The sequence below is a fragment of the Fomitopsis serialis genome, assembly GCF_022376445.1.
Source record: "Fomitopsis serialis strain Sig1Antser10 chromosome Unknown B0H18scaffold_287, whole genome shotgun sequence".
NCBI classification, from domain to species: Eukaryota; Fungi; Basidiomycota; class Agaricomycetes; order Polyporales; family Fomitopsidaceae; genus Fomitopsis; species Fomitopsis serialis.
The window spans coordinates 36,516-50,480 of record NW_025955247.1 but is presented as its reverse complement, the minus strand read 5'-3'; the positions used below and the strand labels follow the sequence as shown (position 1 = coordinate 50,480).

Below are 13,965 nucleotides of genomic sequence, written 5' to 3'. Positions count from 1 at the left end.
AGGAAGCTGTAAGTTACTACCCGTTTGTACCATTGGCGTGCCGTCGTGCCGGCGCATTGTTCTTGTACATGTTTCAGTCTGTATCATTTGTAGCTTGCCTCCTCGCTGTGTTACGTATATCTATCCTCTGGTGCAGTTGCAACGAAGCGGATCTCGAGAGCCTGACTGTGTCTGGGTGTCGGTTGTGGCCCCTACTAAAGCCCGCAATGCGAACTGCGTCCGCGAATGCAAGTGGGCTGAACACCGGCGGACCGAACATGAGAACGAAGCAGACGACGTTAACGTTCAATATTCAAATATTCAATATCGATTCCCAACTTGATGAGATGTGGACTCGGGGATCCAATATATCACGACTATTAGGCTTTGTACCCTTTAGGAGCATATGTGGTACGATGACGTGACGGATATCGATCGATTCTGCGCGCCAGAAATGGACGCACCGGCATGACGGCGCCCCGGACAGCTGAGTGGCCGGAAGGACACTTGCATCCGGCGTCGATGTGGCAAGACGCTGGGCTCGTGCAGGGCTGGTAGTGGACGCATGTGTGTGCATGTGTGTTGTGCTTCGTGATTCATTGATTGTCGATAGTCGGTGTAGAACACGTATGCCGTGTCCGAGTCCGAGTCCGGGAAAATGAGCACCAAGAGTCGGGTTGCTGAGCACACAAGGTATCCTCGCATCTGCACCGGGTCGTTCAAGGTGATGCCGAGTCTCCGCCGCGACAGAAGACACCCGGAAGGCAGGGAGCGTTCCCAAGCGGGGAACAGCGCCGCCCCCATAGTACCACTGTGGGCGAGACCGGGGAATACAAATCGCGGATAACGCCGGCGTTCTTGGGGAAAGATCAGTACCACAGAATCATGCGTGCCTTCAAGGGGTAGGTGTGGAAGACAAGAGTGTGAAGGAAAGCAGCGAATAGGACTCGGACATTGACCGGGTATCTGTCATCTCGTGAGGCGATGTCAGCGTCGCTGGACATGACTGCTCAGCAGAAACCCATTCACCTAATCGCTTCGACGCCCCACAGGGCCATATCCCGGACAGGCATGTTGGTGGGTTGTACAGTCGATGCAATGGAGATGTAGTTGTCAGCGGGCGTTACGAGATTCGGAGCTCAATGGCCCTAGACAGCACCCGTACTATCCGAGCTAGTGTTTTTGCAGATAGTCGCTAATTGACTCTTTATTTGACATTGACATTATGAGATGTCTCAAGCTGGACCCAAGCGACGGCATAGCGCACTACGCAGCGTGTCAGACTGGATCAGCCACCATGCAAGCACCACGCACCTCTACACGAACTGCGGAACGCTGTCCACGCACTGTTTCGGGTTGCTCAGCGTCTCCATCAGCTTGTCCCAGAAGACCGTCGTATTCAGGCCGGTGACATAGTTCACCTTCCGTGCGTGACTTGGCGCGAAGTCGGAGCCCCAGAGGTAGGTACCGCCGTAGAAAGGGCTATCGTACGCCGTCGACACGTCCATGTAGACTTCCTCGGAGGTGGTTACAACGTCAGGGTAGGCCATGATCATCGCTGTGTTCCAGGCTGAGCACATCGCATAACGGGGAAGGGTTTCAGCACCTACCAGCGGTCTCGTCCCACAGAGGGAAGCCCGTGTAGTACACCTCCAGGAGGTCAGAGTATAGGTTCGGGGACTGCAGCGTCGTCTGCGTGATGTTTTCCGCGGTCAGGTACTGCGTATTCGCTATGTTACCCGCGATTGTGATGCTCGGCCAGTCCGCCGTAATGGCGATGTGTGCCGCCTCGGGGTCGACGATGAAGTTGATGTCGTTGCCGAGGTCCTGGCCGAGCGCGCTCTGGACCTGCATGAGGTTCAGGTCGACGTAGCCGCCCATGATGACGAGCTCCTTCGCGGTCACCGCGAAGGTGCCGTTCATCCGGATCGCCGCGGCGACGTTCGTGAGCGAACCTGCGGCGAAGATGGAGACCTGCCCTGGATACTTGAACACTTGCTCAATCATGAACTCGGGCGCGGATTGTGAGATGTAGGTCGTGTTCGGGTAGCCTGCCGCAGCGACGTATCAGGTAAATCGTGAAGGGGAGCGGTTGAATCGCGCAAGCTGACCTTCGATGAAGGCAGCCTTGGAGACGCGGTATGGGCTGCCACCGGTTGGGTCATTTCCTTCAGCCTCGAACGTGAGGTTCTCGGGGGAGAAAACGCCGTCCCAGTCAAGCGTTCCCCAGAGGGTCGTCCACATGTCGAAACGTTGTTCTGTCATCATGAAAGGCTATTGTGCGATTATTGACATCAGCGGTGGTTCGCGAACCAATACAAACGCCGCACTTACGTACGGCTGGCCGAGAGCGACGGGGATGCACGACAGGTTCCCGTGCTCAAGAGTTGCGAGCGCGTGCAGCGTGCATTGTAGTGCCCATGAGTCCGCGGTGTTGCCGGTCAGGCCGAGGACAGTCATGTTCGCGTTCAGCGCGACGAGGAACGGTATGAAGCCCGTGCTGCTCCAGTCGTTGTCCATGATCCTTCAGACAAATCAGTCGCTCAAGTAACTTACCAGACGAGCGCGAGGCATTACGTACGTGTATCGCACCTCGGATTCCCATGGTACATCTTGAGGAGGGTAATCCTCGATGACTTGTCGTCTCGCAAGTACTTGGTCTCTCCGGTTCGCTCGAGGTGAAGCCTCTCGCCGGCCCGCCAGAACCATAGAGCCGAAGGCCAATGCTCCGCACGCATACTTGAAGAAGCGCATCTTGACAAGAGCCGGTTCCGGAGCTCACGAGGTCCGCGAACGACTGTACACCGTGTAGACCAAGTTCCTGACTTCGTGGCGTTATATACGTCGCAGCTGTCGTAGTGAGAAGCACTATCATCCGAGATAACGGTGCGAGGAAGTGCGATTTTGGCGGACGGCTTCCGGATAAGGGCATTCGTGTCATGCATGCTGTCTGAATGGTCCCACGTTATCAGATCGTGTAGACATCGCTCCAAAGGGCTGCAGCGTTGAGGATAGTCCAACGCAGAATGAGGCTACGAACCAACCTCTTGAGCTGCTGCCATCTTGGTACTAGTACCATAGAGACTTCAAAGGCTGGAATGGAGCATGCTGTCACAGCTTAGCATGTAGCAATGAAATTCTACGCGTGCATAAGAAGCCCCAGTAAATTGATGTTGTGAGTAACTTACCAGTATTCGGGACAGGGCCATGACACATTCAGCGACTCATGCGAAGTTCAACTCGGCGGCGGTAAGGCTCTAAACCATCTCATTGAGCATGTACAGATACACCGAGCTGAAAAAAAACCTACTTATCCATCGTAAAAAATATCGGTATGGTTCATAGGTCAAGTTGGCTGAAGCAGTGTTGACTCTTCGGAAGCACAAGTCAATCCTTTTTTGGGGGAGGTTGAACCGGCGGCAACGATGGGTTCCGGATCAATGAGATCGGGATCTGTGGCTTCGAGGTCCGAGTTTCAGCTCCGGCGCTTGTGGGCAACCCTCACAGCCACCGTCGCTCGCCACTCCGCGTAACTCGCTTTCGGTCCACATCTGCATTGGCGAAGAATCGCTGTCGCATGGTTTCTCAACTGCACGCCCGATATATTCCTCGCAACGATGACTCGGTTCCCACCTACAACTCATTCATTCGACATTTGAACTGTTATGCACATGGATATCCCGACCCTCCGGACTTAACGAAGCCCAGTTCAAGTTAACGCGAGCTATAAAAGGATAGTCACCTGCGTCTCTGGTGCACAGTACGTTCACTTCCTCTCATATGATTCAACAAATTGCAGGGGATATGCAACGAATGTTAAATGACTTCTCTTACGCTGTGATTGCGTACATGCTCGATAGTGTCGGAAGGGGTCGCAACACCTTCTGGCCACCTGAACCTCGCAACACTGTACCTGACCCGTTGTTCCTTCTTTTGCACTATGTCGCCATTTTCAGTGGAGCATGATGTATTGCTAGCGCTCTGCGTGTTCACCTCCGACACCCTCGAACGTGGTCGTTGCTTTGCCCTGAGGTCCTAGAAGTACTAGTCATCGCGAACGCAAGGATACATCAAGTCGGACTTCAAACGCATCTTCTGTTGTTCGGACACCAGCATGTTATGCATGCGCAGACATTCGGGCTCGCCGGTCAACGAGAATGATGCGCGCAAAGGCACTCACAACCTCCGTGCGGGATCTCTGCGCATTTCTCCACCCGCTGTTACTCGAACCTGCGTTCATCATGTTTTTCTCAGATACGCGACTGGTGGCGCGGCGTCTCCCGACACGGGCGCATCGCTCATCAACCCTAGTCGAATGACTGCCGCTGTTGCGCGCGTCCCTATGCTATGACTGCGCAGAACACCCGGTTTGTCTTCTGTTGAAGCATCCGAGGGTTTACGTCTGCATCTGTTCCAGCACTTGACATCTCTCTGGCGCGTCGCTTATGTGTCATGTTAGTAAGTCGAAACATCAACCACGCATACTAACGTCAACCATAGACTTCAACTCTGGTTGTCTTCGGTGTACCGCGATACTGGATTCAGGTGCGTCATAACGGCCTCCCGGCTGCCGACAAAGCATAGCTGACCCCTACTGTATAGCGCGGAGCCAATAGTCCCTGACTGGCGTTCAGCTGTGTATGGAGATCAAACGGGGTACCCTGACTACCCGAACTTACGGCGCTGGGCAGTCGAATTCACTGCACCTGGTATCAGATGCTGGGACCTTGCTGACTTTCCGGAACCCCGCGGAGACGACACTTCAAATGGATTCACATCAGCTACGAACGAGGATAAAGGGTACGAACGGAGCGAAGTGACTTGGTGAGGTTTAGTGGCTGACTCACCGGACAGTCCTCCGAATGACTGCTCAGCAGTACTTCACACCGAGGTTCCGCGACAGGGTCAATAGCCCGCGGATAGAGCCCCTCAGACCAGATGGCTGGCCTCGGAATGGTGCGTCTCTATAGCGTTGCCGTGTCGTCGTCTATGAACGGATTAGGTAATATTTGTCCTCCTCACCTTCCCCCCCAGAATGCACATTTTGTACTGGTTGCGACATGTTCCCGGACCCCCAATTCTCGTTCACAGGCCGAGATGGTGGCCTTGTGTCGCTTCCTCAGAAGGCTGCGTGTGAAGACTCTTTTCTCGTTAGGTACTGAAGCCTCGGCTCAAGCTGCTCTTACGCCGGAACAGCAGTCGAACCCGCGGGTCCCATGAAAACCTGTGGCAGTCTGCTGATTCAACGTGAGTGGAGTAGTCTTCGAAAACGCCGTATGCTTTCTGATTCTGCCGCAGTGGACCCCATCGAGCTGGTCAAGCCGCGGAGACTTCGCAGTCGCGTCGCCTCTCGCAGTAAGTTTACAGAGCGGTCCATTTTACTGTCTTTCGGCACATTCAAGGCTTCAGCACCATTTCCCCTCTTGTCTGTGTATGGCGAAGAGAAGTACCATTCTTGGACTCCCGCTTTCCTTAAGCAGCTTTGTCCAGAATCAACGGCTTGGGAAAGCGGTGTACTGGCACAGCTTGTGTCCGTCCGGAACTTACGCTGTATATGAGAAGCTGACAGGCTTTCCACCTCTTTAGGTTGTTCATCCGCGGCTTCAAATTGTTTTCCACAGATCCTAGGCTTGTGCGGTGAGCTCTCACCACCAAGGTGATCGGAGTTGTCGGTCGGGCGTCAACCGAAGAAAAACTTGCATCCTGGGTCTGTGGTTCCCTATCCGACGACAGCAATTGGATATTGATCTGTGGCTTACGCTGATCAATGCAGTTTTCTGTGGTCCTAGACGATCGCCTTGGGACATCTACAATCCGTTACCGTTGTTGGTGGCTCCGGTGGTATGGGCGCTTAGTCACCGGCCACCGGATCAAAACTGCGACGATCCCAATCTATTATGTTCGCCGACTCATCTTTTGACTGGTATTTTCCAGGATATCCTGCTTGTTCTATACGACTTCCTGACTGCAGTCCGGTGTCATCGTTCGGCTTCTGTCAGAGTCAGGGCACCATCCCACGGTTAGGTCCTGCAGCGACGTCGGTATGTTCTCTTCAGGTTGGATCCCTTGCCTCGGTTCTTTCATAGTATATTACTTTTGGTGAGTAAGTATAATGCATGTATTCCATGAGCTGATGGATCCTGTGGCTCGTGCAGTGTTGTCAGGAGCTAGATTTTACGACACGTGCGCGGTCGTGCATGTGTGTGCTCCACTGCGAGGACATGAAACCAATAGCCATACTTCGAACCTGGCTATTCGGGCGGTACTGACCAGTGATAATTTGCCGAGGCAAGGGCCTGAAGAACTCGGGACGAGGTCGCGGATCTTCCCGACTCCAAGGCGCGCTATTGCGACTCGACTTCTGGATGTTCGGTCTGCCGCTCCGCTAGTTGTCTTATCTCCTCAATGTGATCATTGTGCTGGTCTCCTGTGGTACGGCACGGGGCATTTAGGCAGTCATGACGGCGCCCGGGATTCGCCGCAGCTGTAACAACATCTGGTCTCACATACGGAGGTGATATCGAGTGGGGAAAACATGTTCTGTCTCCCACATGTTGACGAGGGAAGGGTGCGATACTTCTACTCTGCGCGCTCTTTCTGCCCCTCTCGTCCTCACGGGCTCATCGGTCTTCATTGATAGCTAGTGGAACAGCTGTTTTGCTTGCAACGGAGACGACCTTGCTTTTGACCAAATGGGTTTAGCATCGAGTGAGTACTTCCCCTTCGAAAATCCAATACGCTGACCTTCCTTACATCAACGTGCCTGCTACGTGCACTCGGCGAAATAGGTGTCGAACAAGACGAATTGGCCGCCGGGCCTTCGTCAACAGCAACCGTGGGTGAGTGATAGAAGCCCAATATTGCGAACTCAATGCTACTGTTTTTGAGACGCAGTCCTGTGGGCTACGATCAGGGCGGCGTCTTCCGTACTCATCGTACGTACGCTGAGAATCCTAGATCTTGCCAGTCACTGGCAAGATTCAACACGGAGAGATCGCGTGGACCGTGTTGAATGTGGGAGGCTTCTTGCATCAGCAAATCCCCGGGTGGGTTAGTGCATTTTGATCTCGGTCGGGCGATCGGGGCTCATCATGAATCTGAGCTAGGGCCGACATCTTGGGAAATCATTACCCCTTGCGCTTGAGGGCCGTGACAAACCCGAGTCGACCGCCGGGATATACTGACAGGAAGGGCCTCCAGTCCGCGGACAGATGGTCGATTTCCCATCGGTATCAACCGCAAGCTGGTTCTGCTTCTTGATACGTCATGCCCTTCGCAAGATCCCGGCATAGGTCTTGTTGTCAACGCGAATGAATCCCGTCCAGCTGAGTATTGATCGAGTTGGACTTGTTGACAATCACCGATCTATCTGCATAGGCCGGTCGCAACGTCAGGGCGAATACACGGCCTCCGGGCTACGGGTTCGATTACTGAAGGGTCCCACTGTGTTCAACTACCATTTCAGCGTCTCATGGTATTGTGTATGCCGGACAATCGGCATAACATGACTTCCGCTCGAGTCCTATTATCTGAACGACGCGGAACTTGCGGTGACTATCCCATAGGCACAATGTTGCGAGCTTACGGAGATTTGGAACAAGGGGATGAGAGAGAGCGTGCGTTTACAGTGCGGTTAGAACATGGTTCAGTAACTCATCTCCGTTCTTTTGACTACAAGCTAGAACCGTGAACCAATTTCATCGTGGGGAGCCCGCGGATACCAGTCTGAGTCGTGCTCTTCTCCGCCGCAGGCCTCTTTCTCATGGACAGGGATCCGTGATGGAGACAGATGGCCCGCACGCGAAGGGCAGGTCCTTCTCAACGTAACCCACGGTCGTCGCTATAGCCGTATGACTCTCGAAATACGCATGGTGCTTTCACCAACCTTCCACAGTCATAGGAGAACATACCGCGGTAGTTTGACGTAAGTCTGATTGGTTGGCGACGTCGTCCGAAGAAACGGAAAGATTCGGCGAGTGTTTCAGGCCTTGAATATTGTGAAGAACTCCTGACGATATACGACAAAGCACAGGAACCCATGCGTCAAATACGCCTTCACCGGTTGTTTTCGTACGCTGTCCGGAAAGCTTAACCACCAATGAGAAGATCTGCGGGACGATGAACTTACTGAACACGACCCGCAAGTTGCGGTCATACGGATCTTGCGTTCCCTCCCTGATCCTGCAGCATATGGAGGTCCGTCCGCGAGCTTCCACTACATGATGGTGCAACTGACTCATCCCCAATGCGCCGTGGCCTTGCCGCTGTGTCTTTACTTATTGTGCGATCGTATAGACGGCAACAAGGCAATATCATTCACAGGTTTGGGCCCTGATATGGGTACAGGCTTACAGCCAGATAATTTGCCGTGCCGAGAGATCGTTGCCTCCATGAAGTGTGGTTGTTGTGCCATCACCGGAACTCGACGTCCAACAGGCTTTCTGAGTCCCGAGCTCATGTGCTGATATGCTTGCTCGGCGTGTGGAGGATTTCGGGCATTGCGGCCGGCAGCTTACCGATAACTGGGGCACATCCATCGAAGTTCGCTATGCAACGGACCGCGAAGACGCGACCAGTACTAGTCATCGAAGAGCGTTCAGGTCAGCAACGCGTTACGCCGTTCAGTGTCACTGTTTCAGTGGTACGCGTTGTGAGACAAAAGCGATGCTTTCTTTTTACCCCACACTCAGGCTTGCAACATGGATTTTGTTGTAGTCTACGGCTACAGACGGACCTCAATGGCTCTACTTCCTCGTATTGTTCATTGCGACGGATGAGCTACATCTCGGGCTACTACTATTACTTACCAGCCAATCACGGGTAGGATGGACGGTCAACCCGGTTCGCCGTGTGGTGGCCCGAGGCCATGACCGCGATCGGGGTGTTGTTGCCGACGATTGGCATCCCCTGATCGCGGTCCAGGCTCCGGCCAATATGTCGCCGCGGACCTCGCATCGTTTATGGTAACGACAATGAGGCGGTGGAGCGGTTGTTATGTCGAAGCACGAAACAAATATGAATTTGTCGAGGTTGACATCATGAGAAATAATCTCGCGGGATCGATGTGACCTCCTCCGCTGAGAGTCCGAGGAGCTTGGCACGCTTTGGGAGAGATCGCAGACCCTGAGGGAAGCAACAATCTAGATAGCGATCTGCTCATCCGTCGAAGCGGCGAGACGAGGCGGGTGCTCCGGCGAAGGGGCGCGTGTTACTTACCGCGCGACTCCCGAAAAATAATGATGCGCACCGGGATGACTGTACTTTTCGTTACCCCTATGCGGGAGAGCGTAAAAGTGAATTTTTCTCGAGCAGCAGGATGAGTTGACTCCTTACCACCGTCGTCTTGCGAATGTCTGTGCAGCTCTCAGGAGGCTGTTCTATGCACTCGTCGATGTACTTGACTTTGGTACTCAATGCCGTATAAATACGGTGCTTCTGAGCACCACTGTCTAGTACATAGTCGGTGGTGAGCGCGTTTCCCAAGTCTGGTGGTTCGTAGAAGGTGAGCAGTTGCCGCCGCTCATCTAATAGGTAGTGCTTCGAGTTGCGGACACTCGGAATCTGATTCTTGACAACATGGACAACAATCTCCGCCCATGTAGTACTACCTACAATCACAAGCGGTTTCTCCACGCTAGAAACCACTAGCGAGGCATGTTATATCGCCTTTATCATACATCGCAGTCCCTGATATCATAGGCCGCAAAGTAGTCCTTCTCATCCAGGCGTTCAGAACGACTCCAAGCTACCAGGCCAGAATGCACCTCCGCCTTTGTTCTTGTCATACCACGGTACGTCGTGCGACAGCATTACCCTCACCCTCGGCAGCTCCGCAAGGGCTCTGATTTGTGCGATCGTCTTCGTAGCCGTCGCCTTGTCCCTATGCGCGCAGCCAAAATGCGCGCTATCTGCAACGCCCGCCTCGCCGGTGAGGAGCCGCCAGTCGTGGGCAGCGTCTGCGGCGAGAAAGACCCACGCGCCGTCCGGCGACGTACGCGCCAGGAGGGAGAGGTGGCCGGGGATGTGTCCGGGCGCGTCGACGATGTAGAGGCTGCCGTCGCCGTAGTAATCGAGCGCCTTCGCGAACGGGCCGATCGACACCATCTCTGGATCGTCCGGGGAAACGTACCGCGTACGGCGTTCGGGGAAGAGGTCGCTGTGGAAGTGCGCGTTGGGGTCGGCGGGGTAGCCCGGCGTCAGGAGGGCGCGACTGCCCGCCCCGGCGATTATGGTCGCGCTCGTGAAGACGCGCGGGTCGCCTTGGTGGTCGAAGTGGACGTGGGAGACGCAGGCGTGCGTCACGTCCGCCGGCTCGAGGCCGCCCTTCTTCAGGGAGTCGACTACGTCCTGGGGGACCTCCACGGCGTACCACTTCTTGACCATTGCGACGAGCGATGGCGCCAAGGCCGTCTCCCAGTCCTTGCGGGTGCCCAGGTCAAAAACGAATGTGTCGGGCCGCGAGGAGTGCTTCAGGAGGAAGGCGAGGCAAGGAAAGCGGGACATCTCGTCCGCAGGTGCGGTATCGACAATTTGTGCCATCGGCACATCGACAAAGCCCGCCTCGAGCACAGAAACTGTGCAGTATGTCTGGTTCTCTCCTGGAGGCGGCAGACTCATGGCGGAATCGAACCACTGAGCTGGTTGTACTGTGTCGTTGTTCGTCAACGATCAGCGGTAGGAAGGCCCCACGTTGCGAGATGATAACCTTGCTGACCCCTGTGGCGGCGTACCATTCCCGAAGTAGACCGTGAGACTTCTCACAGGGTCACGGAGGAGCTCACATTCGCGCCAACACACGCTCGAAGATACGATGCAGTTGAAGGCATCCAGCCCAGTGTAGTGTACAAATCGGGGACCTTAAGCTAGACAAGTACTAGGCCACGGTCAGATTGGTGCAAAGATGTGACGGAATGAATTTGAAATTACTTTTACGGACAGAAGGCACTCGTTCTGTGCACTAAAGGCGACGGGGACATGTGCAGATCAAGAAGGGACATCTGTGTGCGAAATGTCTTCTAGAGCGAGGCGATTGCATATGCCGGCTTCGTCGACTGGGAGAACCGATGCGGCCTGGGACACGGGTCGATGGGCGTCTAAACAATTGTGTAACCCCAGATTGGGGTTTCTGGATTGGGCGGCGCGCCCGCTCGTTGCGGATCCGGACGGTGGCCGGCCCAGTGGACGCACCGATGCAGGGCTCGGAGATGCGCTCACTTGCACCCGCCGTTCGAGCTGGCCGCGCGGGGGGACAGCGGACGGGAAGGCTGAGGACGGCGTCGCGTGCCGTCAGCCCGTCTGCGAGCCGGCGCCGCGGACAGCCTTGCATCATCAGGTATTTAGCCCGCGGAGGTTCCTCCCTAATCGATGTCGTCCGCTCCCCCTCCTCCCTAGATACATAAGCATCAGGACACCGATTTCACCATCTTCTTACCTTCCGGATTTCTGTGACCTTCGACATGTCTGCTCCCGCCGTGCCAAAGACGATGAAGGCCCTCATTGTCAAACCGGTCAGTGCGGATTTATGCACCGTCCAGAATCACTCACACGACAGAATATGCTTCAGGGCCCAGCCGTTGCGGTTGAGGAGGTCGCCGTCCCGGTCGTTGGCGACGACGATATTCTCGTCAAGGTCCTCGCCACCGCACAAAATCCTACGGACTGGAAATGTACGTCCCGTCCCCCGCTTTTGCTGTATGATTTTGTTCTCCCATGAGATATCATCCCCGGATGATCGAGGGGAACCATCGAAGCCAACAGCGCTCATAGCATGGTCCTGGTGCTTCTCATTCGCTGCCCCATTAGCATCCGCCCAGAGTAACGCCACGATCTTCAGCGCTCAGCGCTCGAGCATGTTGTACATTTCCAATCTCGGTTGGAATCTTGCCCATGTGCCGTCATCTGCGGCCCCTGCCGTCTGACGACATACATCATTGGAGGAAGGCCCACAGCCTCCTCCAGAGCGTTTATTTTCCCTTTTCGTGGCTTTTCTCCGAGTGGGAATATCCCAGCCATTGTCGCGGCTGATGCATCGATCTGTCCATTCGAGCGAGGCGACCAGTAGCCTTGCGATGGCCAGTCGGATCGAAAGAGTGTCCGAAGCCTAGAGTCCTGCACAAGCTATGGAAGGTCCAGCACCGTGAATGTACACGCAGGCGCTCACCGGTGGCTTTCTAGCAGGACTTTATCAACGCGCTGGATTGTCCTGCACGTTTTGGGGCCATCCTTGGCTCTTCCAATGACACCATTGGCAACTCAGCTCCCCGTCGCACAGCCTCCATTTATTTTGTGGTCAATGATAGTGGCGCACACGCGACTCACCACTAGGTCGTATATGTTCGGGAGCTTCTAGCTTCTTCGAGGAGCTGAACGGCTTGTTTCGGGCCGAGGTTGCTTGGTACGTACGTCGCGACGCGCACGGGGTGGCGCACAACGAAGTTCTTCTGATACGCTCGGCGGAACGTCAAGGGTAGCGGAAGTGACTCTACTGTGCGCCTACTGCTTCCAAGACTGGTGTCAGTAAGAGAATGACGAGAATGTGGCTCTCAGCGCTGGAGTATGAGAACATCGATCCGCGTCTCAACCCAGTCTATGGTATGGCGCGCGGGTCCTCGGGTCCTCTGGGGCTCTATTTTGTCTCCATTCATGCTTGCGTTTAATAATCACTGGCTGACATGCTCTTATTGATAGTTGTGGACTATGTTCAGAACCATGGGACCATCCTGGGCTGCGACTGGTCCGGATATGTCGTGGATGCAGGGAAGAACGTCTCTTCGCCAGGGATTGGCGACCACGTAGCGGGGTTCGTTCAGGGCGGCACGTACACCGACTACGGCGCATATGCCGAGTACGTACGGACACCTGCGGAGTTAAGTTGGGTCGTGCCAGAGGGTACTGTGAGCCACGAGGAAGCGGCGGCGTTAGGTTGCGCGTACGTCACATTTCTTTGGCTATGCGGATGCCAGTCTGAGCTTACCTGCAGGTTCTGGACGGCTGTGCAGGCACTGCACAACCCGACTCGGCTCGGACTCGTCGAGCCACCGTCTAAGGTAGAGGGAGAGCAGTGGGTATTCGTCTACGGGGGCAGCAGTAAGCATCGTACCATTTATGTTTTCGCTCCTCGCTAACGTAGCTCCACTCCCAATCGTGCAGCTTCTGTCGGGCAATATGCTACCCAGTTAGCACACGCGGCAGGCTACAAGGTTGCCACGGTTGCGTCACCACACAACTTCGATCTCTGCAAGTCGCTCGGAGCCGATTTTGTGGCGGACTACCATGATACGGATGCCGTGCAGAAGATCAAGGACGCAACGGGCGATTCGATTGCCCTCGGGCTTGACACGATTAGTGTAGCGTCCTCTGAGGCATTCACGTCTAGAGTGATCCAGCCGTCCGGTGGCAAAGTCATCCTGGTCCTGGGCCCAGAAGAGGGTGGACAAGTTCGGGAAGACGTCGTCCTTCAACGTGAGTCCGCCTGCTTCTGCTCGCTATATGCGCGCGTTAATACGTAATCCGCATAGCAACACTCATTTACACGTCCCTGGGGCGGGCGTTCTCGATGCTGGGGCAGGACTTCCCTGTGAGCACGGAAGACCGTGCGCACATGGTTGCGTTCCTCAAGAAGATACCGGAGCTCGTACGCACGAAGAAGATCAGCCCGAATAAGACGAAGGTATGGGAAGGTGGCCTCCAGGCTGTGCCGGACGGCCTTCAATACATGCGGGAGGGGAAGGTCAGTGCGGAGAAGATCGTGTACAGGCTATGACCCACATATGAAGACATTGCTATCTGACAATCATGGGAAGTTCGGTTTCATTAACTGCGGTTGGCAGTCCCAACCAGATATACCTTGCTCTATGTACCCGTATAGAAAGGAAGTCGAATGGTGTACAATGTTAGGACCTCGACAGTCGGCTGAGGGTGTCTGATTGAACGCAACTGGGCGATGTATGCGCGTACGTTCTCTACTTGACAGTCCACGTGCATCAC

The 13,965-nt window shown here is 54.9% G+C and overlaps 3 protein-coding genes across 3 annotated transcripts; 1 reads left to right on the top strand and 2 right to left on the bottom strand.

Annotated features, from left to right (window-relative positions):
- Positions 1 to 883: 883 nt before the first annotated feature.
- B0H18DRAFT_943780 (inosine-uridine preferring nucleoside hydrolase) lies at positions 884 to 2,502 on the bottom strand (the record flags this gene model as incomplete). Its single annotated transcript, XM_048041890.1, has 6 exons — positions 884 to 945; positions 1,009 to 1,245; positions 1,294 to 1,537; positions 1,590 to 2,030; positions 2,091 to 2,253; positions 2,314 to 2,502. The coding sequence occupies 4 exons, from the start codon at positions 2,497 to 2,499 to the stop codon at positions 1,296 to 1,298; spliced, it is 1,032 nt and encodes a 343-aa protein (XP_047885165.1). The 3' UTR covers positions 884 to 945; positions 1,009 to 1,245; positions 1,294 to 1,295.
- Positions 2,503 to 9,497: 6,995 nt separating this feature from the next.
- B0H18DRAFT_1058612 (beta-lactamase-like protein) lies at positions 9,498 to 10,928 on the bottom strand. Its single transcript, XM_048031086.1, has 3 exons — positions 10,906 to 10,928; positions 10,761 to 10,852; positions 9,498 to 10,695 (listed from the first exon to the last, which is right to left on the bottom strand). The coding sequence occupies exon 3, from the start codon at positions 10,594 to 10,596 to the stop codon at positions 9,709 to 9,711; it is 888 nt and encodes a 295-aa protein (XP_047885164.1). The 5' UTR covers positions 10,597 to 10,695; positions 10,761 to 10,852; positions 10,906 to 10,928; the 3' UTR covers positions 9,498 to 9,708.
- A 605-nt stretch (positions 10,929 to 11,533) lies between these two features.
- Positions 11,534 to 13,741, top strand: B0H18DRAFT_891587 (chaperonin 10-like protein; the record flags this gene model as incomplete). Its single annotated transcript, XM_048041327.1, has 5 exons — positions 11,534 to 11,645; positions 12,667 to 12,907; positions 12,959 to 13,065; positions 13,129 to 13,440; positions 13,497 to 13,741. The coding sequence occupies 5 exons, from the start codon at positions 11,534 to 11,536 to the stop codon at positions 13,739 to 13,741; spliced, it is 1,017 nt and encodes a 338-aa protein (XP_047885163.1).
- Positions 13,742 to 13,965: the final 224 nt, after the last annotated feature.